We start from the raw sequence: 26,987 nt of genomic DNA on the forward strand, positions 1-26,987 counted from the left end.
TATACTACAATTGACACTTAATTTAAAATAAATAAGAAAATTAAATTAAATTGAATAGAATTAAATGTTTTTACCACCCTGGTTAGATTTAGCATGAATTAATATCAGATATGTACAAAATGGGCTCACAAGAAGGCTGGTTGTCTGAATAATAGCTCTACTCAAAACAACAACTTGATTGATAAAGTACAAATAAAAAAAATATATATATTTGGTTGTTCGTTTCCTTCATTGCCATTATAAATCATTAACAATATTATTAAAACCTCTCACTCAAAGACTAAAAAATTAAAAAAAATCCTACAAGTGATTTAAAAATTATTGATCTGAAAGGAAAAAAGCAAACGGACCAATCAAACAAAAGAAGAACAGAATTTCATATATAAAAGAAAAACAAAAAAGGAAGAATAAAACCAAAGGAAAGTGAATTATTGTACTAGTAATAATACTAATATAAATAAGCTGGATATTTTTATAAAAAGTATACTATTAAAAATGCCAATGTAGTAAATAAAAAAGAAAATAAGGGCATAAGGGGAAAAAAGAAAGAAGATATATTAAAGGATATGGAACGGCGCAGTGTCTGTCCTTTCCCGATAAGCCCGGTTGTTTTGCTCGAATGGGTATGAAGAAGCTTCAACCCTTAAACTCTTCTTCTAATTCTTCTTCTTCTTCTTCTTCTTGTTTCTGTCTTTCTCTTGTTTTGCTCTATAAATCCTTTAAAAAGATTCAGCCTTTTAATCTATTTTTAACCTAGTTTTTTTTTTTTAATTTCACTTTTCTGTTTCATTTTCAACCCTAGTGTAAGTGTTTCTCTCCTTTTATTGAATTCTTGGTTTTGAAGTACTTTGTGAATTTAAGGCTTTCTAATGGTGAGCTAGCTGTTCATTACCTTCCTTGTTTAAAGGGTGAGTATTAAACTAATTGAAAGATAGAAAATGAATTGGAAAATTTAAGCTTCTTTCTTGCTTCTAAAAATATTTCAAGCTATAAATTCTTGCAAAACCAGACTCCACAATTGCCTTTCCTTTTCTTTTTTCTTTCTCTTCTTTTGTTTCAAAGCTTTGTCATTGAATTTTTGCTTCTTGTGATAAAGTTTGATATATAGCATCTTGAGCTTTTTTATTTTTTGCATCAAGCAAAGAGGAATTTACAGTGAAGATTGTGAAGTGTAAATTGTTTAAATTTTTGTTCCATTTTGGATTTCCTGTTCTCTTTCTTTATAATGACCTGATCTGTGAAGTTTTTCTTTTGTTGTTTTAATGAGTTACTAATTTCGGGCTAGGAATGTAATAGTCTTGAGATTTTTTTTTTTGTTACAAATTATAAATTGAGCAAACTAATGAAACCTGTGTCTAAGTTTTAAATCCTCTTTTTTCCTGTTTCATTTGTGGTTTTGCAGTTCAAAGACTGATCCGTGAAGCTATTTAATCTTCTTCAACAAGAGTAACAGATCTGTTGTTTTTGGATACATATAAGCAAAGATCTGTGAACAATCATTTGCTGAAAAGAATTAAAAAAAAAATAAAAAGAAGCAAGGAAAAGAGAGAAGAGGAAAGGAAAAAAAACAAAAAAGATAAAATTTTTTAAGAGCTTGACACCTGTAAACTTACCCAACACAGTTTAAGTGTAAGCTAATCCTTAATTATTTATTTTTTGCTCTTTTGAACCATATTCTTTTCTTATTTTTGTTGGTAATCTTGAAACACTGTTTTAATTAATTATATTTTTTCATTTATTGTTCTTGTTTAGTGTGGTGGTGGAGGTGAATGTGGAGGTGGTGGTGTAGTTAGTGTCTGCCATTTTTAGGGTCAAGCTTTAAATACATTCAAAAAAAAAAGAGAAAGAAAAAAAGAAAAGGGTTTTGCGCAGATCAGCAACCCGTACATACTTACTGCTTCTTTCGTTAGCTTAATTTTGAAGCAGAAAATTATAAGAGCAGATCAAAGGTGTTTATGTTATGTATGAATGCAAATGTTATTGGGTTTTCTTTCTTGTTGTGCGTGTTGAACTTTTGTTAAAGCTAATCATCTTTAGGTTTATTAAGCTGCTAAAAGGGTTTTGTAGTGGGTATATAGATACTGTACAATTAAGTCAGATCTTCAGGCTATGAAATGACTAAGTCTATATGTCTATCTATCTAAATGCGGTAGTAGTGTGTGATTAAAGCATTTCTTTCTGTGTTACCGTGTACCTATTTAATCCGTCTGATTGCTTTTCTTTTTCGTTGCTTTGATTTTTCTCTCTCTACATAAGGGTTATTTTTCTTTAACTTGGTGTTTTTTGCTTTTAATTTGTTTTTTGGCAGGGCTGAGACTGAAGCTGCCATTGCTGCAGGCTTTGCTTTTGAGAGCTTTCTCTGTAACCTGCAAAAAAGCTTAAACAAGAGAGAAGCTAAGAAGAGGGTCATTTCTTTTTCTCTCTCCTGACTTGGAGTGTGATATTTCGAATCGTAAAAAAAGGTCTTTTTATCACTACACAGCCAAAGTACTCTCTGAATTATCGTCATCAATGCATAGGACACAGCAACCCCACCTTCTGCACTTCTTCTTCTACTACAACTACTAGCCTTCTTTCTTCATTTCTCTCTCTCTTTTCAAAAGAACCCACTTAAGCTTTTGGTCTTCTTGTTTTTCTTTCTCTCTCTCCATTTTAAGTACAAGAAAAGATAAAGAAGGAAAGAAAGCTAAGGAAAGGAGAGAGGAGAGCAGAAGTTTTTAAAGGTGGAGTTTTTGAGTTCCTGTTTTGACAAAAGGAATGAAAGTGCTATGGAGGTGGAGGAGATTCAGACACAACCACCCTGTAAGTTCCCTAGAGTTGGTAGTAATGGCAGAAGTGATACTACCAAAATAGGCCAAAAAGGAAGTAATAATACTGGTACTGACCATAACCAATATCCAGATGAAGAAGAAGATGGGGAACTCATCAAACGGCCTAATCTTGGCACTGGAGCTGGTGGCGATGCTGGCAGCGCCAATAATAGACTCCGTGAGTGGCACCATTCTTCCCGTATAATTAGGGTTGCTAGAGCATCTGGTGGTAAAGATAGGCACAGCAAAGTCTGGACCTCAAAGGGTCTAAGGGACCGGAGAGTACGACTATCGGTAACCACAGCTATACAATTCTACGATCTCCAAGATCGTTTGGGCTATGATCAGCCAAGTAAAGCAGTTGAATGGCTGATTAAAGCAGCTGCAGATTCAATAAATGAGCTCCCTTCTCTCAATGGTTCTTTTCCTGATACTCCTAAGCAATTGAGTGATGAGAAAAGAACTAGTGATGGTACTGAACAAGCATTTGATTCCGCTGACGTAGAGCTTGAAGATCCAAACTTTAACCAGAATCAAAACCAACATCTTTCTTTGTCTAAATCTGCTTGTAGTAGCACTTCAGATACTAGCAAAGGATCAGGCTTATCACTCTTGAGATCTGATATTCGTGTTAATCGTGTTAAGGCTCGCGAGAGAGCTAGGGAAAGAGCTGCAAAAGAGAAGGAGAAAGAGAATGAGTCGCGCAACGCTGCTCATCAACAGAATATGAACCAACCCATTTCTCAAAACTCAACATTTACTGAGCTTTTAACAGGTGGGATTAGTAGTGTAAGTAATAGCAACAATAATAATGCTGCTGCTGCTGCTACTAGTCCTTCTGGTTCTGAGGTTAACCTGTTTCATCACAAGGCAGCAGCAGCAGCCACGGCGAGGCAGTGGCCCTTGATCCCAATGGATTACTTTGGAGGCACAGGGCTATTAGGGCCTTCCTCGTCAAGAACAGCCCATCAGTCCTCAGGGTTTCCCGGGCAAATACAGTTAGGGAATTCAATCTCGCAAGCAATGACAATGTCAATCCCACCATTTAATTTCTCTGGGGAGAGTCACCACCAGGAGCAGCAGCAGTTGCAGCATTTTCCTTTTGTTTCCGATCATTTGATCCCAGTGGCCACCACACAGTCATCGTGTCCCGGTGGGGACTATAATCTCAACTTCACCATTTCGTCAGGCCTTGCTGGTTTCAATAGGGGGACCCTTCAGTCCAATTCATCATCACACTCTCTTTTAATGCCTCATCTTCAGAGGTTTTCATCTTCTTCTCCCATAGATGGTTCAACCAATGTACCTTTTTTCATCGGTGCTGCTAATGCTGCTGCACCATCTCCACCACCAATGGAGAATCATCACCACTACCATCAGTTCCCACCCGGGTTGCATCTCTATGGCGATGGCAGCAGGCATTCTGACCAGAAAGGCAAAGGAAAGAACTGATCACTGCCTGAAAGAGCTCATTTTTCTTTCTCCATCTTCTTCCTGGTAAGCCTGAATATATCTCCAGTATTTTAATTTACTAATTACAATATCAGCTATATACATAGTCCCCTATGCTTGTAGTTGTTTGTTTCTTTGCCTTGTTCTTTGTGATGAATTTTCCATTTCCCTTCGCGTATCTCTTGAAATGATTTTTGGGTATATGTGAAGTGCATAGTAATACTAACCCTGAATTAATATTATTTTTCTTTCTTGGTAATCATAAAGTAAGTTAGTCATTGGGTGTATTTTTATGAGTGTTGTGTATTATATTGTCTTTTTCATGATTCCTGCATGGATTGCAGTGAATATGAATCAGCAGGTTGTCTCCTTGTTTGTTCTCTTACTGGTTCCCTTCTCCCTAACATATGAAACTAAATAGCCAGGTGTTAGTTTCCCTATGGCCCAGCTAGCTGTTTTTGGCACTGAGTGAAATAAAGGTTCTGCCTTTACAAGATGAAACCTTAATAGCTTTAGAATCCCAATTCCTTTTTGCCTGTAGAATTGGGCCACTTGACAAAGGATCGGCGTTAGGTTGAATCTTGCTAGGCTTTTAGGGTTTGAGTTGTTAACTAAATTTGGTTTTGGTCAAATCAAATGAAAGAACAAATCTGAGATGCTGCTTTGCTGGTAAGTTCCATGCACGTACGGCTGACAGCTTAGCTTACTTTCAAACATCTAAAATAAGATCCTGTAGGAAAATCAGAAAGAAGTATTGTAGTAGATAAATAATTTATCATGCAAGAGCCAATTAGGGCTTCGTTTGATGATTAATTTAAGCTTTTAGAGGCATTAATAATCGAAAATTCTTAGTTCCACTTTGGATTTATACTTTATAATAAATAAAAAGTGACACGTATTTATATATATTTTTTATATATTAATATTTGATGATTAACACATATTTTATTATTTTAAATAAAAATATTTATCAATGATTTAATGTATAACCAAACCTGTAGTATGGAATAAAATAGGCCTTTGGTATTCCTTTCATTGTACTAATAGCAGTCCAATTTATGCATTCTAGTTTATCCCAGTGACTTTAGTGATATCCAAAAATAACCCTTCAGTATATTTTGATAATTTTTTTCTTTGTCACTTAGTATTCATATCTTATATTTTTGTGCTGGACTTTCTTGTATTGTCATAACTCTCTATACAATTCACAAGCTTGATTAATTTGCTTTCATTGTCAGGTCAAAATTACTTAAGTCATTTTATTTATTTACTAATATAAAGCCTCACGTCACTCTAGATTCTTATTAAGTGCCACACTCATTCATTCGCATTCCACCCTTTCAAAGCATGTAATATTCTTACTCTACGCATAGCACTCGCCACACTTCTTGGCAATTAATTTTACTTTATTGACCAATTTTAATTATTCATGTTTTATTAGTCTTCAATGTTTTGGTAATTGATTCAATTAAATTTATAAGGACTTGAATATTAGGTAAATTCTAAATCTCTGTGTCCAAAACAAAAACAATAATCTACATAAATGTCCTTTTATCTTGTATTTATTACCCTATTCCTCGCTCACACATCCAACAAATAAAATATATATATTTTCCTCTTCTTGTTTTTCCCATAACTACTTTTTTATGTAATTAAACAAAAGAAGATAAGGATTTTTCTTTTTCTTTTTCTTTTCTCTTTCTTCAACTTCCTTCCTTTCTCTTTAAAAAACTTCCCTTTTCCTTTGATGCCCTCTGTATTATGCATAGTATTGGGTTTTAGGCAAGTAATCTAAGCTCTCAAAACATGAGATTAGAGATTTAACTCCCATTTTCTCCCTCTCTCTAGTTCGAGAAACAAAATGCTCGAAAGTTATAATTTAGGGTAATATGTTTAGTTTGCAAAAGAGAAGAAGAAAGTGCACATTTGGCTCTTTCCTCCAATTTAAGCTTTCTATAACTGTAAAAATAACAAAAGGAGTAAACGAAATAGCATACAAATCACAGATTTTAATTTGTAAATTTATTAGTCTCCTAGCAACTTAAAAATAATAATTGGTTTCTATTAACATTCTTGTAGAATGGAATTATATGATGCTTATAATATGATTCAAGCACAACTTATCAAATAGGAAAAAGATTATCAAATATATAAATAGAACCTGATTGGAAATGCAGATAAAGTTAATTACTTATAAAGTTAGAATTAAGATTTTCAGCTACTTATTAAATTAGGACTTATCATTTTTTTTGTAAAGCTAATTACTGATACTGAAAAGGAATGAGAAAGGCCAGTGGGTGAAACATTTACTCCAAGCTGACATAAATTTCTATAGAACATCACAATCAGCGTAAAAGATTAACAACATCAAGTGAAACACTTTCAAGCCAAACAAACTGCCAATCTAATTCAAAAGCTTTAGCAACAACGTAAGAATTGCATGAAGCTCCACCTCAAAGGCAAAAAGACCCTCCATATGTAGAGAACTCTATATGGTATGTATCATTAATTATAACAAGATTATTTAACCCTAGAGAAATACTCATACAGTCTTAAAAAAAAATTCGTACCCTATTAAGGCGTGCCTACACCTTAATTGTGCAGGTCTTTTGTATGATTCTACTCCATTGGTACTAGACAACTCTATTAAGACATGCCCACGCCTTAATTTTATAGATCTTTTGTATGAACTCACTCCATCCACACCAAACAACTCAGTTAAGGTGCATCCACGCATTACTTCTGCATGTCTTCTATCCTAAAATTTCCCTGTAAGTCCTTGTACATCTCATAAGCAAAATTTGACACGCAACTACCAAGACCGTGAGATGGGCAAATGCTTAGGAAAAATATAATCAAGTTGCTCTAAATATCTATGGTAGAAACTTATTCTCGAACAAGTGATAATTGAATTCAACATGCTTCGTTTGAGCATGAAATATCGGTTTAGAATACAAGTAAATAAACTTAATATTATCACACAATAGAATTGTCTCAGAACAATATTTTGACTCTTTAAGTTAAGATTGAATCCATAGAAGTTCTATTGTGACATTAGCAATGACTTTGTATTCACTTTTAGTTGAGGAGTGAGCTATTACAGCTTGTTTCTTAGCCATCCAAGAGATCAAAGAAGAACCTGAGAAAATACCATTTCCATTAGTTGATCCCCGATTATCAGTATCACTATCCTAACCACTATTCACATAGCAATGTAAAAGTAAGGAACGAACTTGTTGATATTGCTCCTTTCAAGTATCGAAACAGTCTCTTTAACGCTTTTCAATGATCAAGAGAGGGAGAATGCATAAATTTACATAACTTATTGACATAGAATCTAATATCTGATAATGTGATAGTAACATATTGCAATGCACCAAAAAGTTGCGAATAACTCTCCTGCTCAGGTGGAGCATGTGATTTCACCAAAGCCGGAGAAGTTGCCATTGGCATAGGACAAGGTTTGGCATCATCTATACTCCCACGCTGCAACAAATTAGAGACATACTTGTATTTAGAAATAAATGTGCCAATCCTGCCAAAGTTAACCTCCAAGCCAAGAAAATGATGCAAGGATTAACACTTAAAAGGTAAAGAAAAACTAACCTTCAATAAAGCCAAACAATTACAAATAGTCCTACTCACACCCTAAGCATATCTTGTCCTAATCTTAACCAACCAAGAGACAAGGGCACCAACAAACCCAAATAGATTAGGAAGCTTTGCCCCTAATATGGCACTCGTGTAGAACCTTCGCAGAATGAATAAATGTAACTGCTTGTTATGCATATGCCCAATTAGAAGAACTCACAATCTTTTATAGCCCGAAGGATGAACATGGAGAGATTGGTAAATAGAGATTTGTATGTCCTCAAAAGCCACCATATTTCTGGAAAATAAATAGACTACAGAGTGAAAAGTAGGCTATTTGTAAACTAAAAGAAAAACTAGAAAAAAGCAAGCACAAAATATGAGATAGAATGATGCAAGGAGACTTCAAAGTGGCAGCCACGGCTTGCCAAAAAGAGGCACCTAAAGGGCAGTGAAAAAAACCCGACATCCCTCAAGCACAGACAACAAGTAGAATCAATATTGATCCCACGCAACCATTATCTATCATTAGATAAGGAACAAAGGAGTTAAAAGTAGTTCTCGATGGTAGGATGTAATGCCACCAAATAGTTTTACACCAATTCAAAGGAGTTTTTACCGACATGAGGTACTGTAATTTCTTTTCTTTTTTTCACAAGAAATAGCAGTTGTTTTTTTTTTTTTTGATACAGCTGAATTAACTTATTTGTTTGAAAGTGAATCATTATATATACATGGAACTTCAATCTCTTTGTTGAGCTGAGAAAACGGCCATCTTGAATAATCAAAGCTGAACATAATAATTCACCATCTTGTCCTGACATAAACAAGAGATTTTAGGTTACATTATCTCTATGAGTTGCCTAACCACCCCTTATATCTGGTAACACCACAATTAATTCAATTGTGCTATCCTAGAGATTTGGATATCTCTCTCTCTCTCTCTCTCTATATATATATATATATATATATATATATATGGTAATGAATTTCTATTTGATGAAAATTTCATAAATAAATTTAAAATCAGTGAATTTGATTTGTAGCATGACTTTGACTCCAATTTCGTACTTGATATCAAGAAACTCCATTGATTTCCCACCCAGAAGTTCTGGCCAAGTTATTAGCAGGGTAGAGTTATAGCTTGTCTATGTCTATGTTTAGATTTATATTAAAATAATTTTTTCTGTTATTGCTCTTAAGAGTATGTTAAAATCATCCAATGATAATAAAATTTGATGATTGAAATACCTATATCCACTCCATTTCATGGAAAAGGTTTACAACATAATTTGAAGGAACATTCTTTAAGGTAAAATTTCCTTCCTTGCTGCTAGGAAGGGCTGAAAAATAAATAAAGCGGAAGATGGTGGTTTGAACTTTGAACTCTAAATTCTCAGTTGCTGAGACCTAATGTGTTTAGACAGTTGATTGAAGGTTTTATTTGGAACTCTGTTCCAGTTCATTCTATAGGTTGAAGAACGCCTTGATTCATTGTTTGAGGTTACTAGAATAGGTATAATATTTACATGTGGTAGATAAGCATATTTGTGGATAAAGATTACTTCATGTTTCCCAATGGTAGTGATTGAAGCATTCTAATTGTAAGCTTTTAAAACTTTAGTTTGGTTTTGTTGCATTTCCAAAAAAGAAAAATTTGCTTGGTCCTTTGGGAACTATTTCTAAAACCTGCTTAAAGAGTTTCACCCCTAGAATGAAAGCATCATTTGGATCCAGCTGAATATTTGTTTCTGTAACATGGCGCAATTTTGTGTACCAAGTTATTGTTCATCTTTTGCATAGTAAAAGTATTGATCAGTTGCGTAATATCAATTTTGGAGTTCAACTTTCCAATCTAATAGTAAATTTACTCTTGGAAAAAGCGAGTGTGGGATAGCGTTGAGAGTCATTTGTTTTGTCAATTTGCTTCAGCCTAGGAAAGATCAGGATGATTTTATGCTCTCATTCTTTTGGTTGTAGCTACAGCACATGACCGTCATAATTATTGCGCTTTAGGTACATCATCATTATATATGTTCAAGGACTATTGGTTGTATGCGGAGACTCTCACTCACAAGAACATTTAGATGCATAATCTCCTTTTATTTATCTATATAGATATGATGCCTTCTAATAGCCTCAAGTCGTTCTCTCGCCTTTTCTAGTCCATATACCATGCACATTAAATTCAGTAGTAAAATTTTGATGCAGGAATATGAAGATGGAGAAACAGCAGCCAGCCAAGCCCAGCCGTGAGCGAATGGAAATGGGTTCCTAGCATTGGGGTGATACCCATAAAATATTAAGCTTCTGAGAATTATTGGTGTTCAGCTTTTATCCATTTTGAAGTCGTTCAGTTCAGCTATAGCATTCTCATGTCAGGATGCGATTTATGTAATGCGTGCAAAGCGTTGTGTGTTTTTATTTTTGGGAGAAATATGTCAAAACAATTCGATTTTGAAGTTGATTCTTTTTTCCCTTGTCTATGTTTATTCTGATAATTGTCTATATAACCAACCATTTGTTGAGCCAAGCTCTGCCCTGTCAAAGGAATCTGCTTCTTGAAGATTTTTCGAGTGTTGTAGCTGTTAAGTATCCACATTTAACATATATATATATATAGTTTGTGAATAGTTGAAAATTGAGAATTATGTTGGCAACTTCTAACTGAGTGGCTGGTACTTGATGCAACCCTGTCTCGGTAAGCCAGCATGCAGTCACGGGTTGAACAAGAACCCTACTTCCCACTCATCTCAAAAAGTTAAGAAAATAAAAGTAAAAATTCAATTGTAGATGATAGTATTATATTTATTTTATCAATGATACTATAAAATCCATGTACAAATGAAAGTAAATATTAGAAATTTATTGTAGTTCATTCAATTAAATATCATGCTTAAATTATTACTAAAAGGGGTCTATCATTCTCCTTTACTTTATTTTTCAAAGAGCAAAGAAATTAAGAAAGAAGTCATCCTTGGTGGGGTTCGTTAGTTGCTGATTTGCAGTGCCAGTGCGTCGTGACATATCAGATTCAGAATACATAGGCTCACAACTTGGGGTGGAGCTAGGAGTTCAAAATAGGGGCCGAAACAATTTATTTTTAAAATTAAGAACACTAATATGTAAAAGAAATACAGAAAAAATATTAAAAACTTGAAAGTTGGAGACCCAAATAGTAAAAAAAAAAAAACGAACTTAAAATATGTAAGCAAAATTTTAAAATCTTGGGACTTTTACACAATTATGGGAAAACGGGTGCAAATTTTTATTTTTACGGTCACTTTTTCTTATGATTTTTCTTCAAAAAGTTTTATTTGTACGGTATTTTTAAAACTATATTATAATATTCTTTTGATATTTTATTAATATTTTTCAGTATATTTGTATTACGGTTAAATATTATTTTTAATTTTATTTTAATTATATCTTCGAATATCTTAAACTATATTTGATATATTTTGATATTATTATGATATATTTTTAAAACACATATTTTCATGTCATCAAAATATATTAATTTCTATAAAAAAAATATAGCATCATTCAATTTATGAATACCAAACTTAATGATACAAATAAAAATAATAAATTTATTTTATTTGATTGATTTCACAGTAATACAATATCCTATCGGTATCTTTTTAGATATAGTATCTTTTTAAAAAAAAAAATTCTAAAAGACAAATTCATAATAATATAATTTAAAATAAATAAGCTTTTGATATTTTATAGATATACTTTTAGTATTTATTTTGATGAAATTCTGAAAAAAGAAAGATTTAAAATAAAAACTGAAGTTATAATAATACGAATTAAAAATTATAATATTTTAGTATTTTATAAGTATATTTTTTTTGATTAAATTCTTAAAAAATAAAAAGTAAAAACTAATAATCAAAGTCACAATAATATAAATTTTGAAAAAGTAAATTTTTTTGAAGAAAACCGTAAAAGAAATCTTTCTTTTGCCGTAAAAAAAGTTCTCAAAAAACCGTACACCATGAAATTCTTCTAAAACTTTTGGAGAAGGAACAAAACAAGATAAATTCTTTTGGCGGTTATTTTGGAAGGAGGCATTCGGCTGAATGTTTTTTATTTATTTCATTATGGCGATCAATGGCCTCTAGGCTCCTTGCTTGGCGCCAATACTTCCTCGCACGCTAGGCATAAGGCAAAGCATGTTTTAGCATAATGCATATTTAATTTTATCTTATAGTTAAATTTGATATTTTTATTTTTTATTTTTAATTATAATCTAAAAAATATTAGATTTTATTTTTATAACTTCTCAATTTAGATTTTGATTTAATCTAACAGATATTTTGTAATACTGCATTTTTCTTTCCTTGTTTATTATTATTTTAATTTAATTTTCATATTATTATGTTAATATTTTAAATTATTTATATTATATATACATATATATATATATATATATGGAAATAAAAACGTGTGTACATAAGCTATATATATTTTTTTTTTTTAGTTTAGGAGGAAAGACTGCCACTTTCATTATAATATCTGTGATTTTCAAATTTTAATTTTTTTATTTTCAGGAACAATTTGATAAATTGATATTTTGTGAGTAATTGAGCATTATTTAATTTAGTTTAATCTAATATTTTTCAATAATTTAAACATATTAATTTTAGAAAGTTTTAAATTTCAATTTTATGGTTTGTAATGAGTAAGTTAATTTTATTTATAATAGCCCTATTTACAATACCTATTTTCTAAATAACTTGGGTTAAATCTACATTAGTTATCAATTACTTTTTATTTTATATAATTGTTGTGACTATTATTATTGTCAGTCTAAGATAATGTTAAATTTGTTAGGGTACTAAATTAGAGGTATAGAACTAATTGTTCATGTAATTAAATAAAAAAAACTATATAACATAGTGATGGGGATGTTACTGTAGCAATGTTTTTATAGAGGGGGGCAGGGGGGGAGTTGGGGAGTTGATAGGTAATTTTGTTGTTGGCAAATATCACCAAGCCCCTTCCCTTCCTCCCTCTCCTTCTTCCTCCCCACTGGTCCCTCTCCCTCCTTGTTTTCTTTCATTTCCGCTGCCTGCCAGCTCCTTTCAGCCACCGCGTGCCGTCGCCATCGCCTTCTCCTTCTACCTTTCTTGCTGTCGCCGTCGGGCTTGAGGGAGGAAAGCTCCCTTCCTTGCTGCCACCGCCAGAATAACCACCTACCGCCCTCTCCTCGTAAATTTTATGACGGAATCTTGCTCCCCACCGTCGAAAATCCAAGGTCAGCCCATTCTCGTCGTTGATCAGCCGTTTTTCAGCTTCTCTAAACCTCGCCGAAGCCGAAACTTTCTTGCCTCGATCTGGTGGCTTCCGGTTAGTTTCAGGTGAAGACATCTGTAGTTTTGAACTCCTTACAGCTTAAGCTTCTCGCAGGCGTCTCTGAATTCGAAATTCAACGTCGTTGCTAGTACTAGTTTTCCGAAAATGCATAATTTCAATTTTATTTGAACTTTAAAAGTTAATTTAAAATTATAGAAAATGTTTGATGCATTAATTGTTAGTTATTAATAATTAATTAGTAGCCTATTCTAGAAATGCTATAAATTAATTATAGTAAAAATTATTTTAGAATAACTCATTGTCTGTTCCTCTTCGTTATTTGTTTATCCTCTTACCGAGCTCTCTACTCCCGCTCGGTAGTAGATCCCTTTTGAGTGTTATTCTCATTTTCACTTCATCAAAACTCAGCTTTAGTGAGATTGGGGTAACAATGTTAGTTAATATTTTTATTAATATGAAATCGTGCAGAGTCTTATTATTGTTGTTGATGAACTTTTCGAATCATTTTGTAACTTTTATTTTATAACACAGATTCACAAGTTCCTGACAGTTTTAAAGTCTTATAATTTAATACTTAAGACTAGATATCCTAACGTACTAGTTTACCTTTCTGTGATAAATATTCTAGAAATGTGTTGACCAATTAATTATTTTACGTAACTACTGTGTTAATTCCCACAGCCCCCACCTATCAGTATAAGATCGGGTGTTATATATTTGAATTTATCTTTTACTAAAAAAATATGAAAAGAGATGTCTATAAAAAATATTACAGTATTGAAATGATCCAAATTGTGCCTTTAGTCATTTTCTTTTCTTTACATTTTATTTTGTACTTGAATTTAGGAGCTTATTTGATTAAATAAATGTAATAGAATATTATGAAATTAATTTGTAGGTCTTAACTTAATTATATTCATATTAAATATATGAAATTATTTATGAGTTTATAATTGTTTGTTAGAAATATATTCTAGTATTTCTAATCTGAATATTATAAAGAAACAAAAGTTTAGACCACAAATGGATCGCACCGACAACATCGAAAATAAATAGATATAAAGAAGAAGCTTAACAAGCAAAAGGCTGTGAACAGGGAGGAAACCAAAAGTTAAAAGAGGTAGCCAAAAAATTAACTTAAGGCGGACTAAAATAAGAAAAAAAAATATATTGTTGATAGAAATGTTTAAGCATCTTAAAAATTGAAGGAAAAAAATAAAAATATTTAACATATATTTCACAAATTCTAAGATTTATTTAAAGTATAATGATTTAAAATCTTGGAATTTACAATTTTTAATAATTTTATTGTGTTGTTTGGGCTTTTTCAAAAAATGTTTATTATTTTTAAATACAATCTAGCAATTGAAAGATTGAATACATGGTGGTTTTCTTGCTGATTTCCATGTAACGTAAAATGGAAATCAACTAAGAAACTAACATATGAAAATATAAAACAAGAAGAAAATTAAAAAAAAAAAAAAAAAAACTTGATGAGCATAATTAGTTTCTTTTTAATCTTTGAACATTGTTATATGTCATTGTTGAATACCTTAATTATAGCTAATGAATGGTCTTGCCGGTGGTCTTTTCTCTGATGTTAATAAATGAATGCGAAATTTGGATTGTCAGCTACAAGGTTTGATTTGTTTTTGTCTGTTATTTTGTTTGATTAAATACGTAAGCATGGAGATGTGTATTGAATATTAATTTTGATATAGCCATTTCTTTTCCTTTCTGGTAACAACAAACAAAATCTGTCGAATCCATAAATAAAAACAGATAAGAAGCATAGGGGAGTTATAATGGAGAACAAGTTGAGCAAAATCCTCATATTTGGTGCAACTGGCTACATTGGCAAGTACATGGTGAAGGCAAGCATCTTATTAGGACATAAAACTTATGCCTAAAAACTCGCCCCACTACCTCACTAACTCCTCCCTCAAAGGTTCATATCCACCGCCACTTCCAATCCATGGGTGTTACTAATCTGCATCTCTTAGTCAAGATAATAGAAATTAGTTTTCTACTTTGTTTCTGTTTCTTTTCTCTTTTTTTGGTTAAAAGAAAAATAAGCAAAGAGGGAATGATAATGACAGGGAGAATTAGATGAGCATGAAAAGATTGTAGCCCTACTTGGCGAAGTGGATATCTGCACTACCTTACCCTCAAGTTCTCGATCAGCTCAAAATCATAGACGCCATCAAAGTCGCTCGTAATATAAAGGTATCCACTCTTCCACTCACACATTTGGTTTCTTTCTTCTTTCCTGTGGACTGCAATGTATTCATTTTTTAATATTTTAAATATAAAATTATTTTTATATAATTTTACATGTATTTAATTGAAATTATTATTAAATTAAAATTCTATAAATAATATAGTATTTTATAATACATCATAGAAATACTAAATATATTAATTTTTTAAAAATTATTATTAAAATTTTAAAATATAAATTTTAATAATTTATTATCATCAAAAATATTTAGTTTGTTTCTAAATTATTTAAACATACTTATTTTATCAAAAATTTATATTTCTATTAATATTTATGATATATAAAGTAAGAAAAATATAATATGTAGTTAAACAAATAAAAAACTTGTTACTCTTTTGAATTTTTTTTTTAAATAAATTCAATCTATACGTCTAGGGTTGTAAATGAACCAAAGGTTGAAGTGCTATTTAGAACTCGGATTTATAAAAAGCTCGTTCGAGACCGTTTATTAATTTAAACGAGTTAAGCTCCAGCTTGACAAAGTTTAGTTCATTAGCTTGCGAATCTGCTCATTTATTGGCTCGCGAACAGGCTCGTGAGCTCGAGTTCGGTTCGTATATAAACTTTACGAATATGGTCGTAATCTGGCTCGTTTATAAAATTCTATCTACGTTTATAAACTCGATAAACAGGCTTGTGAGCAAGTTCGTTTATAAGCTCGAGCTCGAATTCAAAATAATAATAATAATAATAATAATAATAATATAACTACAACATTTAAATATAGATATTACTATTAGTAAGACCTGGAATAAAAATAATAAATAATAAACAAATATATTCTATAACAATTTACCAAAATATATATTTTTTAAATTAGATAAAATAAAATTGACTCGTTGTTATAAATTTTGTTTTATTTATAAATTATTGTGTATTATAAAATTTAGTTACATATTTACAACGGTAAAAATATTATAAATGCATTCTCTAATTACACTAAATTAATAAAAAATTATTCATTATTAAAATCTTAATTAGTATTTAATAGGTCATGACTAACGAGATATTAGTGTAGAAAAAAAATCAAAAACCCTATATATATATATATTTATAGTGGGATATATATATATATATTAATCTTACCATAAAGTATTTTCTTTCTTTTCAATCTCATGCTTTTTAGTTTTTAGATATCTCATATGTAACGATTCAGAAATAGATCACATTAGATATTATCCGCTTTGGCCCTCTACTAACTTCAATATATATATATATATATATATATATATATATATATATATATATATATATATATATATATATATATATATATATCTTAATCTTACCATAAAGTATTTTCTTTCTTTTCAATCTCATGCTTTTTAGTTCTTAGATATCTCATACAGATCACATGAGATATTATCCGCTTTGGCCCTCTACTAACTTCACGGTTTTGTTCCTTTGGAACAGGTTCGAAAACTTCCCAGAAGGTCACCCATCCTGGAATTTTTCTGAACCAAGCACGTTTAACTTTGGAGTTCCTACAACTCCACAGTCAAACAACTCTTTACATATATAATATTAACAATTTCCGCCCCGTTTCAATATGCAATTCGATTCATTCATGTACTTCATACTTTAAGGTGCTGCTGTCCTAGAAGTCTGCCAGAAATCAAGCATTGTCCATGCTTTGGAGTTCCTACAACTCCACAGTCAAACAACGAAAAAGCATTTCCTATGACCAGTTCCAACTCTTTACATATATAATATTAACAATTTCCGCCCCGTTTCAATATGCAATTCGATTCATTCATGTACTTCGTACTTTAAGGTGCTGCTGTCCTAGAAGTCTGCCAGAAACCAAGCATTGTCCTTGCATTCTATTTTTGCTCCCGCGTCCACTTCCCACTCTCGTCAGATCGCTTCTCTAGGCCAGGTTATCACATCATATTTGTCCAATTCGAATTTGAAGTCAATAGAATGGAGTGTCGGTGTTGATCATACTATCTTTTTTTGAGAAAATTTTAATTTAATTAAAACTTTAAATTGAATTTATATTTATATTTATAAATGATAATCAAATTGAAAATTAAGTTAAAATAAATAAAGATTATAATTTATATAAGTTTATATTATTATGATGATTTTTTAGCTATTTTGTTATATCACACTTTGATTATTTTATATTTTAAAATTTATTTTAAATTTTATAAATAATATTCAGACGAGTGCCACTAAAAAATAAAATTGTGGGGCTAATTTATATGCTCTTTAAGTTAATACAGAATCGTGATATGTTTAGTATGGTCTTCTTACAATTTTATGTATTGTTTGTCTTTATTTTCATTATTCATGTTGGTTTAGTAATACTTTTCTTTTCATGTTTTGCTATATTTTTAGACGCTGATTTTAATTATTTTTGTTGCAATCTTTTTTTTTTGCTAAATTTGATACTTTCATCATTTTTTGCTATATTTTTAGATATTGCTATTAATTAATTTAATTATTAAAAAATGCTTAACGAACTCGAACTCGAGCTTTTATCGTTATGAAATCACTTAATAAATTAAATTTGAACCGAGCTCGAGCTATTCATTGGACCGAGCTAGTTGCGAACCAAACTTGAGCGAGTTATTGAACCTAGCTAGTTGCAAATCGAGCTCGAGCTATTTGTGATCCTAATTATTTTCAAAAGAGTCGAACTCGAGCTCTATTATAAAAGCTCGAATTGAGCTCGAGCCTCTACCATAATTAAAAAAACCAAGCCTGAACTTGTTGATATTCGGCTCGGCTCAGTCCGATTACCAATATAATATATTATTATTCATACATCAATCTATCTAAATTCTTTTTTATTCATCTCTGATATAAAAAAATACATAAGTCTTTATAATTAAAAGCGTCAAATTATAAAGTACTTTTTCTTGAACTGTACATTTTTTTCTTCTTAAATTGTTTGGTCGATTGTTTACTAATCCTCTTGCACGGCAGAGGTTCTTGCCGTCAGATTTCGGAGTGGAAGAGGATAGAGTGACTCCCTTACCACCATTTGAAGCTTTCCTTGAGAAGAAGAGAAAAATCAGAAGGGCTACTGAAGAAGCTGGTGCTTACTTTGTCAATTACTTGCTTCTTCCACATTAACAAAGATTTGACATTGTTGTCTATGGCAGCGGTGAAGCGAAAGGTACTATTGACAATATTATATTATGAGAAAGGTCCTGCTAAAATTGGAACTCTGATGCATAGCTAAAAATATCGATTATGTAAGGATTACTTGTTTGTTGAATGCACACTGTTCAGCTGTCCTAAACTATGAAGAGGATATTGCAGTATACACAATAAAAGCAGCGGATGACCCAAGAACGGTTAATCGAGTGGTAATTTACAGGCCACATAACAACATTATATCTCAGCTTGAACTGATCTCTCCTTAGTAAAAGAAGACTGGTCAGGTTTTCAATAGAGTTCATACATCTGAGAATGACATGATGGAGCTCTAGAAGAGTAAGGGACAATAGTTAGATTTTGCGTTTTTCTTTCTACTCATCTAATGCTATCATTATTTAATATTTTTTTTTGCTTTATTAGTCATTGAACAAGGAATTACTATTATATAATTGCTGCGAAAAATAAGAATAAATAAAAGTAGATTTCAAAAATTTTTTGTATGATCTTTCATTTTCTTTTTTTAAAGTGTATATACGATCTTTCAATTTTATGCAGCCCTGCCACATCCGGCCAATATTCCAGTGGCTATCCTTCACAGCTTGTTCATTAAGGGTGATACGATGAGCTATGAACTTGATAAAGATGATCTTGAGGCTTCAGTTCTCTATCCAGACTTCAAATATACTACTGTCGATCAACTTCTTGATATTCTTCTGATTAACCCTCCAAGTCCTGCATCTGCTGCTTTTGGATGAACTTCTCACGGCCCCTTAATTGGCAATTCTTCAATTTGTTAGTGATTCGCACATAGTTAGTTGGCCGGACACCTCTTGAACTTGATTTTAATAAAATAAATAGAATAAAATAAAAGCATGGTTTCTGGCACCATTTCTTGTGTCATTAGCAGATATATTTAAGGTTTCTTATTCCTCTAAATGTTCATTTTCCCCAACGACATGGAATGGCTTAAGTTGTTTATTCTATATGATAGTTTTAGAACTGATAATTCCCCTAATTTCGATATACCTTAGAAGAAAATACTGAGTAAATTTGAATAATTTGTATTATCGTAAACTTTATATATCATGCATTCCTTTTTCCTTCAATATTTCTATACCTTTTTCTTTAATTGATATTTAAATTCTTTTTTTAAAATTATTTATCATATAAGAGATAATGATATAAATGGTGATTGAGTTTTGTACTTTGTTTCATTGTAATCGCAAAATTTTACTTTATTTTATTTTAATCATTTAATTTTAGTTTACTTGTAATTTAGTTACAAAAACAACCAATAGAAAAAGAATAATTAAGAAAGTGAAATGCAACATGTCAATTTTTATTAGCTATTTGACTAAATTATAACCTAAAACTAAAGTTGAATGATCAAAATGAAATAAATTAAAATTTTGTGATAAAATCTACAGCAATCAGTGATGCATAATTGATGATGGGCAATAGACTGTTGAATAGCAGTAAATGCGAAACCATTGCCATTGTTGATGTAAGGCAGCAGTTTATCAGCATTTAAAACCATTGCAATGTAAAGCCAATCCAAGATATGAATATGCAGCGAGTGATATTAAATTGTTGCCCTATTATTCTCTTAGTAACATATTTTTCTAACGGTTGCAAATAATTGTAATTAGAGTGTCTTCTATATATATATATATATAAGATTTAGATTAATCTAGGGTTTCAGAGCTATTACTTAGTAGTTGAAATTGCTCAGACTTGGCCCATTTACTCTGAATTCCCAAATTTGCAATTCTGTTAATCTTTCTTAATTTTGCATTGATGCTTTGACCGACATTGTCCTGATGCCTTTGTACATATGGAATGGAGTAACGGTTTTCAAATCATTTTAAGGAGCTACTGCAGCAGAGCAAATGTAGTTGATAGTGAGTCTTGTTCACCAACAGAAAATTAATGCCATTCCGATATCTATATTCTCTGTATACACAGAATAATTTAATTAAGACATCAAATTCAGACCGACAATTTAATCTTAAAAGTAAAAAACCACTTGACCCCATCAATGTTATCTTTTATACAACAGAAGAATTGCTCACAAAACTCAAAATCCTTCCACGACCAGCGTACCTTGAAGCCCAACCCAACACGTTTTAAGGGCTGAGATCTGCACAGTTAGCTTGTGTCTTAGGCTGAAAACAATTTTACAGAAGGTTAAAAAAACTGGGTAGCAAGACAAGAGCCTGGAGTAACTTTACTACCTTAACCTTAGAGAGCAACTAAAGGCTGTGCATGTGCCACATCTTCAAGTTTAACTAAAGAAACCATTGATGAGAAAACCTTACACCTCATTCTGTAAGAGAGTAGTTGAAAAAAGCTGAAATAGCAGGCCATGTTTGACAGGGACTTGTGATATAAAAGTGTGAGTTAGTGCTATCATATTTTTTTTTTCAGCCTTTCAGAAGAAAATAATCCATTAAAATTCAGTTTCTACTTTTCCAAAAGCAATTTCCAGAGTATATTATTCCTCTTCTTATAAGCAGTAAATGGCAGTAGAGCCAAGTTGGATGAGAGTCGTCCTTGCAAAAGGTATATAGGACATTTTCTATATCATGCAAAAAAGTTTTGATAAAGCCCAGAGATTGAATTAAAGGCTATATACATTAGCTAAAATGGTATGCACCACCATTAGTCCATTTCCATTGGTTAAGAAATCTTTGCCGAAGCAAAAGTCACTGCTGTATTAGATACCCTAACTTCAAACTGGAAGCCAGGTTTTGGTGAGAAAAGAATTAACTGTTACGAGTTTGTCACGAACAAGACCAAGGCATCCATTAATTAATGGCCAAAAAAGAATTCACTGTAAAAGTTTGTCACGGACAACACCAAAATCAATTTATGCATTGTCCACAAAGCACCCACTAACTTATAATCAATTGCCTGATAGGATACATCTTCCTTTCTCCCTTTATATTCTTTCCCATATATAATTTTTCTGAATAGCCTTTTGCTAAATGAGTATATTCTTCTTCTAATATTAATTGTTATGCATTTTAGTAGCAAACTCCTTCAAGCGTCATGAGAAAAACAGTCACTTTGCTGAACAAGACAGTATCTGAATAAATTAATAATATTATAAAGTGAGAGACCAATCAAAAACTGGCATAATTATTATTCATATCCAAATTACTTACATTTTGTGGCTTAAAAGTGACAACAACATCACTAGAAATGGTTCTAAAAAGAACATGTGGAAGCGTGGCACAAAAAATCATCAAAAGAAGAAATTCACAAAATAACATAACATGTATGTGTTTGCAAACGGTACCCAATTGCTTTGCTTAGTGTTATTAATTATAATTTCCACTACCTCACAATCACAACCACTGCCGGGTAACAATAAACATGTGGGGCTTTTGCTTTGCCATATCTGTTTCTCATACAATTCCCCACTTAAGCAAGCCCTCTGCTCCAATTATATGCATGCTAAGCCAACTGTGCCACACCCAATTATGAAACAGATTGCATTAATTAGTCATGTTAACTTGTAATTATATTATAAGATAACTCCTATTTGGCTTTTTTTTTATATATTAAAAAAAAATTGTCATTCTAAATCCAATTCACTGTGTTAAATACAAATACGAAATATATCATTAAATTGATTCTTTATAAGAAAATAAATAAATAAATTGGAATGAAGACAACTTTAAAAAGAAAAAAAAGGAATCAAATGATGTACAACAGAAGAAGAAGAAGAAGAAGGGAAAATCATTAGCACAAAGTCAAAAAGGGGGGAGGGTGTAAGTGAGCGTTGGGCAGTACCTTCACGTGGATTGTATTAAGCTAAGATCCATCATGTGATCAACAGATAAAGCAGAGGAAGAACCAGCTAATTAATCTTCAAATAGATTAATACACACTAAAACTAATGGTTTTCTGAAAGAAAAAAATATTAATTTAGAATGGTCCTGAGTAGCCAACCCTATCATTTGTTGCAACTACGCTCTTATTTATTTATGGAACGACTCAATTAATGACAAAATTTATAAATACTAAAATTAATTTTTTTAAAACGAAAGATGGGTTGTTGAGCAAATAATTTAGTTATCGAATGTATATTAAAGATGTTGTAACTTTAATATCTTTATTTTCTTCCCTTTAAAAATCCTTTCTTTTCCTTTTCCTTTTCTTTTCATATTTTACCAAAAAAGGAAAAAGAAAGAAGAGAAAACAGATGTGCTAATTGTCTTACTAGTTGCTTCTAGAAGTAATCAAGTTGATGAAATACAGATGGTAGGTTAAATGCACATAAATTACTGTTAGCTGGGAGAAGAGGATAAGGAGGTTCTAGAGGTGATCAAAGTGATGGGCTAACCAAATCTTGCAGCTGCCTGAACTGCCCCTTCTTTTACACCATTGTCGATTTACAAATTTAAGAAAAGCAGAGAGGACCCAATTATTTCATAAATGGGAAAAGAAGGGGCAAATAGTCATCATACTGTTGATGGAAACTTGAGAGCACATAAATCATGCATTTTTCGGTGCTGCGGGGAGGACGGGGCGGGGCCCTGAAACCTACGAATCAAAAGGACATTAGTGGCGCAAGTTCTCAAAGATTCATGTTGGCCCTTTCGTTCGTTATTCATGGCAAAATCAACTTCACATATTAAAATGCAACTTGTGTTGCGTAACCAAATTATGTAAAGTGTGAATGCCGTACCTTTCTTTTTCTTATTCTAATTATACACACACACACACACACAGAGAAAAGAAAACAAAAAAGCCTTGTTTGTAGGAGTCTGCTGATTAAAATGTGCAGCCAATTTGCTGCAAAATTAATCATGCCAGCATTTAAGTAAATTCTGGTTCAATATAGCTTCGTATAAAAGCATCCTCCCATATACCTTGCTGTTATGCTGAGAAAACTCCTATTTCTCTTGCCAAGGAAGAGGGAATAAAAAGAAGAAAATCACTTTCAAGTTTCACCATGATAACCCGAGACCAGTTCAAAATCAATGATAGTTTCCTGCTGAGCTAATTCAAGGGAACATACATTGCATATAACATATATAAAGAAAAACAAATTCCAAATTAAGAAATGGAGGTTTCAAATGTTTCTGAAAGGGCATGTAATACTCCAATAAGCTGCGACCACAACAGCATTTTCCAAAACGCATCCAAGTCGCAGTCCCTAAACTTGTAAAACATCATAACTTGAGAAGGAGTTTCATGTGTTTTGATAAACATGAGAGGCCTCTAAGACAACCTTCCCAGAAACCAAATCTCAAAAACTCGCATGTCATAAGCAACTGGTGATTAAGGATATACACATTCAAGATGTATCTCTTTAGAAACCTGAATAACAATGCCGGGGGTCGCGGACAAGAAACTAATTGCTATGGCTAGAGATAATGTCCAAGCAACATGATCCTTTGCATTGACATGAACCCTTCTATTGCAGGGACTAAAATGTGTATTATCTTATCCTACTCCACATCATATCCATCTTTATGCCTGCAAAGCATCCATCATAATCATTATCCAAGATATTATGCAAATAACCACATAATACTATTTAGATAGATGTCAACTGATTAATCAAGTGTACTATGAACAAAAGAAACAGAGGCCAACCACGATTAATTAGTCAAGAGAGATTGAGAGACAGAGAGAGTCTTAGGGTTAATTCAAAACTACATTGTTCAATGTAGTTCAAAAGTAATATAAGCACAAGATATTCATAACTACAATTTGAACATACATGATTTTAGATTTAAGAAAATGACTACAAACTCAAAGCTCTTTATAACATTCAGCTAGTTGAATGTGTGCACCCTGACGAGCATATGCCTCGATAAAAACAAGCAGCAGATGCATTTTAATGATCACTTTAAGCACCCGAAAGTTGAACAATCACAGTGCATAGTTGACCGATGATGGGTGTCATGGCAGCAATCCCGCAGAGGATTCAGCTTCACAGTAATGTGAGCCCACTTCAGGTCGAGTGGAAAAAGCATAATTGGTTTCTGATTCTTCACTCTGAAAGAACTTGCACATTCACCTTCCCCAAAACCATTTGTGCTTTCCCTGGAAACCAATCACCAATTGTTTTATTTGAATTACTGAGCATAGAAAAGAAAATATTAAAAATCCAAAAAAGACGCCATACATCAATTACAAAGTAGAAATCCAAGTATTATTATGCAAGGGCAGTCAGCTAAAGCATGTAGCGCCTATTAAGCGGAACCTTGCACTTGAAACACTACGAAAATAATAATACTTGCTCATAACATTGTCTCTGAAGAAAACAGATTCTCCAACCGATTCTTAAAAAGCAGTGCTTACAGACAGATGTATTAAAACCATTAACCACTAAAGTAATATTACAGATTAGCAAATTTACCTTAGCTCCAGCTCCGTCAAAATGAGTTCATCTCCAAGCAGTAAGTCCTCCTCTTCACCAGCATCTTAGCGGCAGTACCGTAAGGCTCCTCAAAAGCAGTAGAAACCCAAGATGCATCACAAACCTCCTTCCTGGAAGTAGACTGCTCGCTAGGTCTAATAGCAACCAAAGTTGCACCTTTCAACACAATCCCATCAGGCAGTTCTAATTGGGGCGCATACCACAGCCGCATGTTCAACGCAGGCACAAGCGTCCTCTTTGATGCAGACGAAGCAGACAATGGCTTCACTCTTAACTCCTCAAGCTGTTCCCTATTCATACACAGCACTCCTTGCCCATCAGCATCAGTTAATACCAAGCTATCAAGCGTCTTGTGCTCAGCAATAATCGGTTGAAGCAAATAATGCCTAGCAGAAGCCGCAATCAACGAGCTAATAGTCCACACAACTCTCAGTTTCAAGCCTCCGTTGGTGTAAAATGACTCGGGTATGCTCCCATTATCATCACCACTGCTACTATTACCATTGTTGCAGTCGGGTACAGTTTCTTGTAAAAGATGAGAACTTTTGGAATTATGTGCATTGTTAATTACAGAAGCGGCACCAAGAATAACACAGTTATCAAGAGTAGATCCAAAATCAGCCCTCCATTTTAGAAGGACACCATCATCAATACCTAATTCTCCACTGGGTAATTCAATTCGTAAAAAACGAATTTCATTAAAATTCTTCAAGACCTGAGTTGGTGAGTGATGGGTAACACCACCTTGATCCAATTCCCCAACATCATCCTCGTTCCCAACAGAAAGTGCAGAACTTGAAGAAGATAAAAGGCCATTTCTTGAAGAAGGGTAAGGATTTAACATGTCTCTTCTAGTCGGTCCAAGAAACTGACCGAGAGCTTGAAAAGGCTTAACAATACCACCAAAAACCAAACGAAAAATAGAGGAAAACCCAGCAGAAGACGACGAAGAAGAAGATGATGAGCCAGAAGAGCGAGATTTATCGGACGAAGAAGAAGGGGAAGTATCATCATCGGAAATTACACAGTCGACACGAACAACGACGTTATCAACTTGAGGAACAAGAGAGTGAAAGCGGCGTGAAACGACACAGCAGCGGCCGAGAGCTTTGACATCTCCGATTTTGTTAAAGACGAGAAGGAGGAGAGAGTCTGGTAAACGGTCGAAATGGTCGATCGCTGAGAGAGATTGAGGTTCTGGGTAGATTCTTGAGGCTGGATCTGAACGGAAAGATGTCATCTTTGAAACAAATTAGAGAAACTGAGATCTGGGTTATCTTTAACAACGAAAAATAAGAAAAGGGTAGATCTCAAAGATAAAGAGAAAAGAAATTGATGCAATAGGTACAAAGAGAGAATGATAGAATTGTTCTTCTTGCTGTTTTTGAGTAAGGAAGAGAAGGAAAGGAGGATGGAGGGAGGAGATAGATCCACGGCTTTGTCTTTTTTACAGAGAGATGAGAGAAGAGGGAGACGATGTTGATATATCAGAGAGCGAGCGAACGAAGCAAGAGAGAGAGAGAGAGAGAGAGAGAGAGAAAGAAAGAGAGGATATTATGTGCGCGTAAAGGGCAAAACGATGCGTGTGTGGTGTGTTGTGTGAGAGAGCTGTGAGGGAGAGAGAGCAGACAGAAAGAGAGAATTTTCATTTTTAAGACAAAGATCAACTTGACCCTTGAACTTTTATAAGGACTAGGATGACATCGGACCAAATATTTCATCTCATTCTATCTTATCCTATTACTATAGGTTTGAAAAAATATATATAATTAAATTTAACGAGTTTAAATTTAACTTTTAATTCTTTTGACAAATTTAAATTTTACATCCGCAGATAATAAATAACTATTTAATATCAATACTTTACTTATATTTTAAATATTTATTTGATTGATTTAAACTTTATAAATTATTTTTTTATTTAATTAATATTTTTTATTATAATATATTATTTTATCAATTTAATTTTTATTTTTAATTTTATTAATATTTATTATTAAATAATTTTATTAAATAA

At 32.4% G+C, this 26,987-nt stretch overlaps 2 protein-coding genes and 1 pseudogene across 8 annotated transcripts; 2 read left to right on the forward strand and 1 right to left on the reverse strand.

The window, feature by feature from the left end:
* Nucleotides 1-449: 449 nt before the first annotated feature.
* On the forward strand, nucleotides 450-10,419 carry LOC8262273 (transcription factor TCP2). 6 transcript variants are annotated; one of them, XM_002519596.4, is made up of 4 exons: nucleotides 450-623; nucleotides 1,403-1,629; nucleotides 2,309-4,307; nucleotides 10,065-10,419. In XM_002519596.4, exon 3 carries the CDS (start codon nucleotides 2,769-2,771, stop codon nucleotides 4,260-4,262), a length of 1,494 nt encoding a protein of 497 aa, XP_002519642.1. In that variant the 5' UTR covers nucleotides 450-623; nucleotides 1,403-1,629; nucleotides 2,309-2,768; the 3' UTR covers nucleotides 4,263-4,307; nucleotides 10,065-10,419. The 6 variants fall into 6 exon arrangements, with proteins under 6 accessions (XP_002519642.1, XP_015575000.1, XP_015574999.1 ...); XM_015719513.3 differs by lacking the exon at nucleotides 450-623 and adding an exon at nucleotides 650-803; XM_015719512.3 differs by lacking the exon at nucleotides 450-623 and adding an exon at nucleotides 652-908.
* A 4,370-nt stretch (nucleotides 10,420-14,789) lies between these two features.
* On the forward strand, nucleotides 14,790-19,549 carry LOC8262275 (annotated as a pseudogene).
* A 4,002-nt stretch (nucleotides 19,550-23,551) lies between these two features.
* LOC8262277 (F-box protein At5g46170) lies at nucleotides 23,552-26,590 on the reverse strand. Of its 2 annotated transcripts, XR_001535262.3 has the most exons (3): nucleotides 24,950-26,590; nucleotides 24,308-24,633; nucleotides 23,552-24,060 (listed from the first exon to the last, which is right to left on the reverse strand). XR_001535262.3 is itself a non-coding variant. In XM_002519600.4 (2 exons), exon 1 carries the CDS (start codon nucleotides 26,208-26,210, stop codon nucleotides 24,966-24,968), a length of 1,245 nt encoding a protein of 414 aa, XP_002519646.1. In that variant the 5' UTR covers nucleotides 26,211-26,590; the 3' UTR covers nucleotides 24,229-24,633; nucleotides 24,950-24,965. The 2 variants fall into 2 exon arrangements, 1 of the variants encoding a protein (XP_002519646.1); XM_002519600.4 differs by lacking the exon at nucleotides 23,552-24,060 and having other exon boundaries at nucleotides 24,229-24,633.
* Nucleotides 26,591-26,987: the final 397 nt, after the last annotated feature.

This window comes from Ricinus communis, chromosome 5 (assembly GCF_019578655.1).
Source record: "Ricinus communis isolate WT05 ecotype wild-type chromosome 5, ASM1957865v1, whole genome shotgun sequence".
Taxonomy (NCBI): domain Eukaryota; kingdom Viridiplantae; phylum Streptophyta; class Magnoliopsida; order Malpighiales; family Euphorbiaceae; genus Ricinus; species Ricinus communis.

Coding starts and splice junctions, on each gene's coding strand:
- LOC8262273 (XM_002519596.4), top strand. CDS start 2,769: ATGGAGGTGGAGGAGATTCAGACACAACCACCCTGTAAGTTCCCTAGA.
- LOC8262277 (XM_002519600.4), bottom strand. CDS start 26,210: ATGACATCTTTCCGTTCAGATCCAGCCTCAAGAATCTACCCAGAACCT.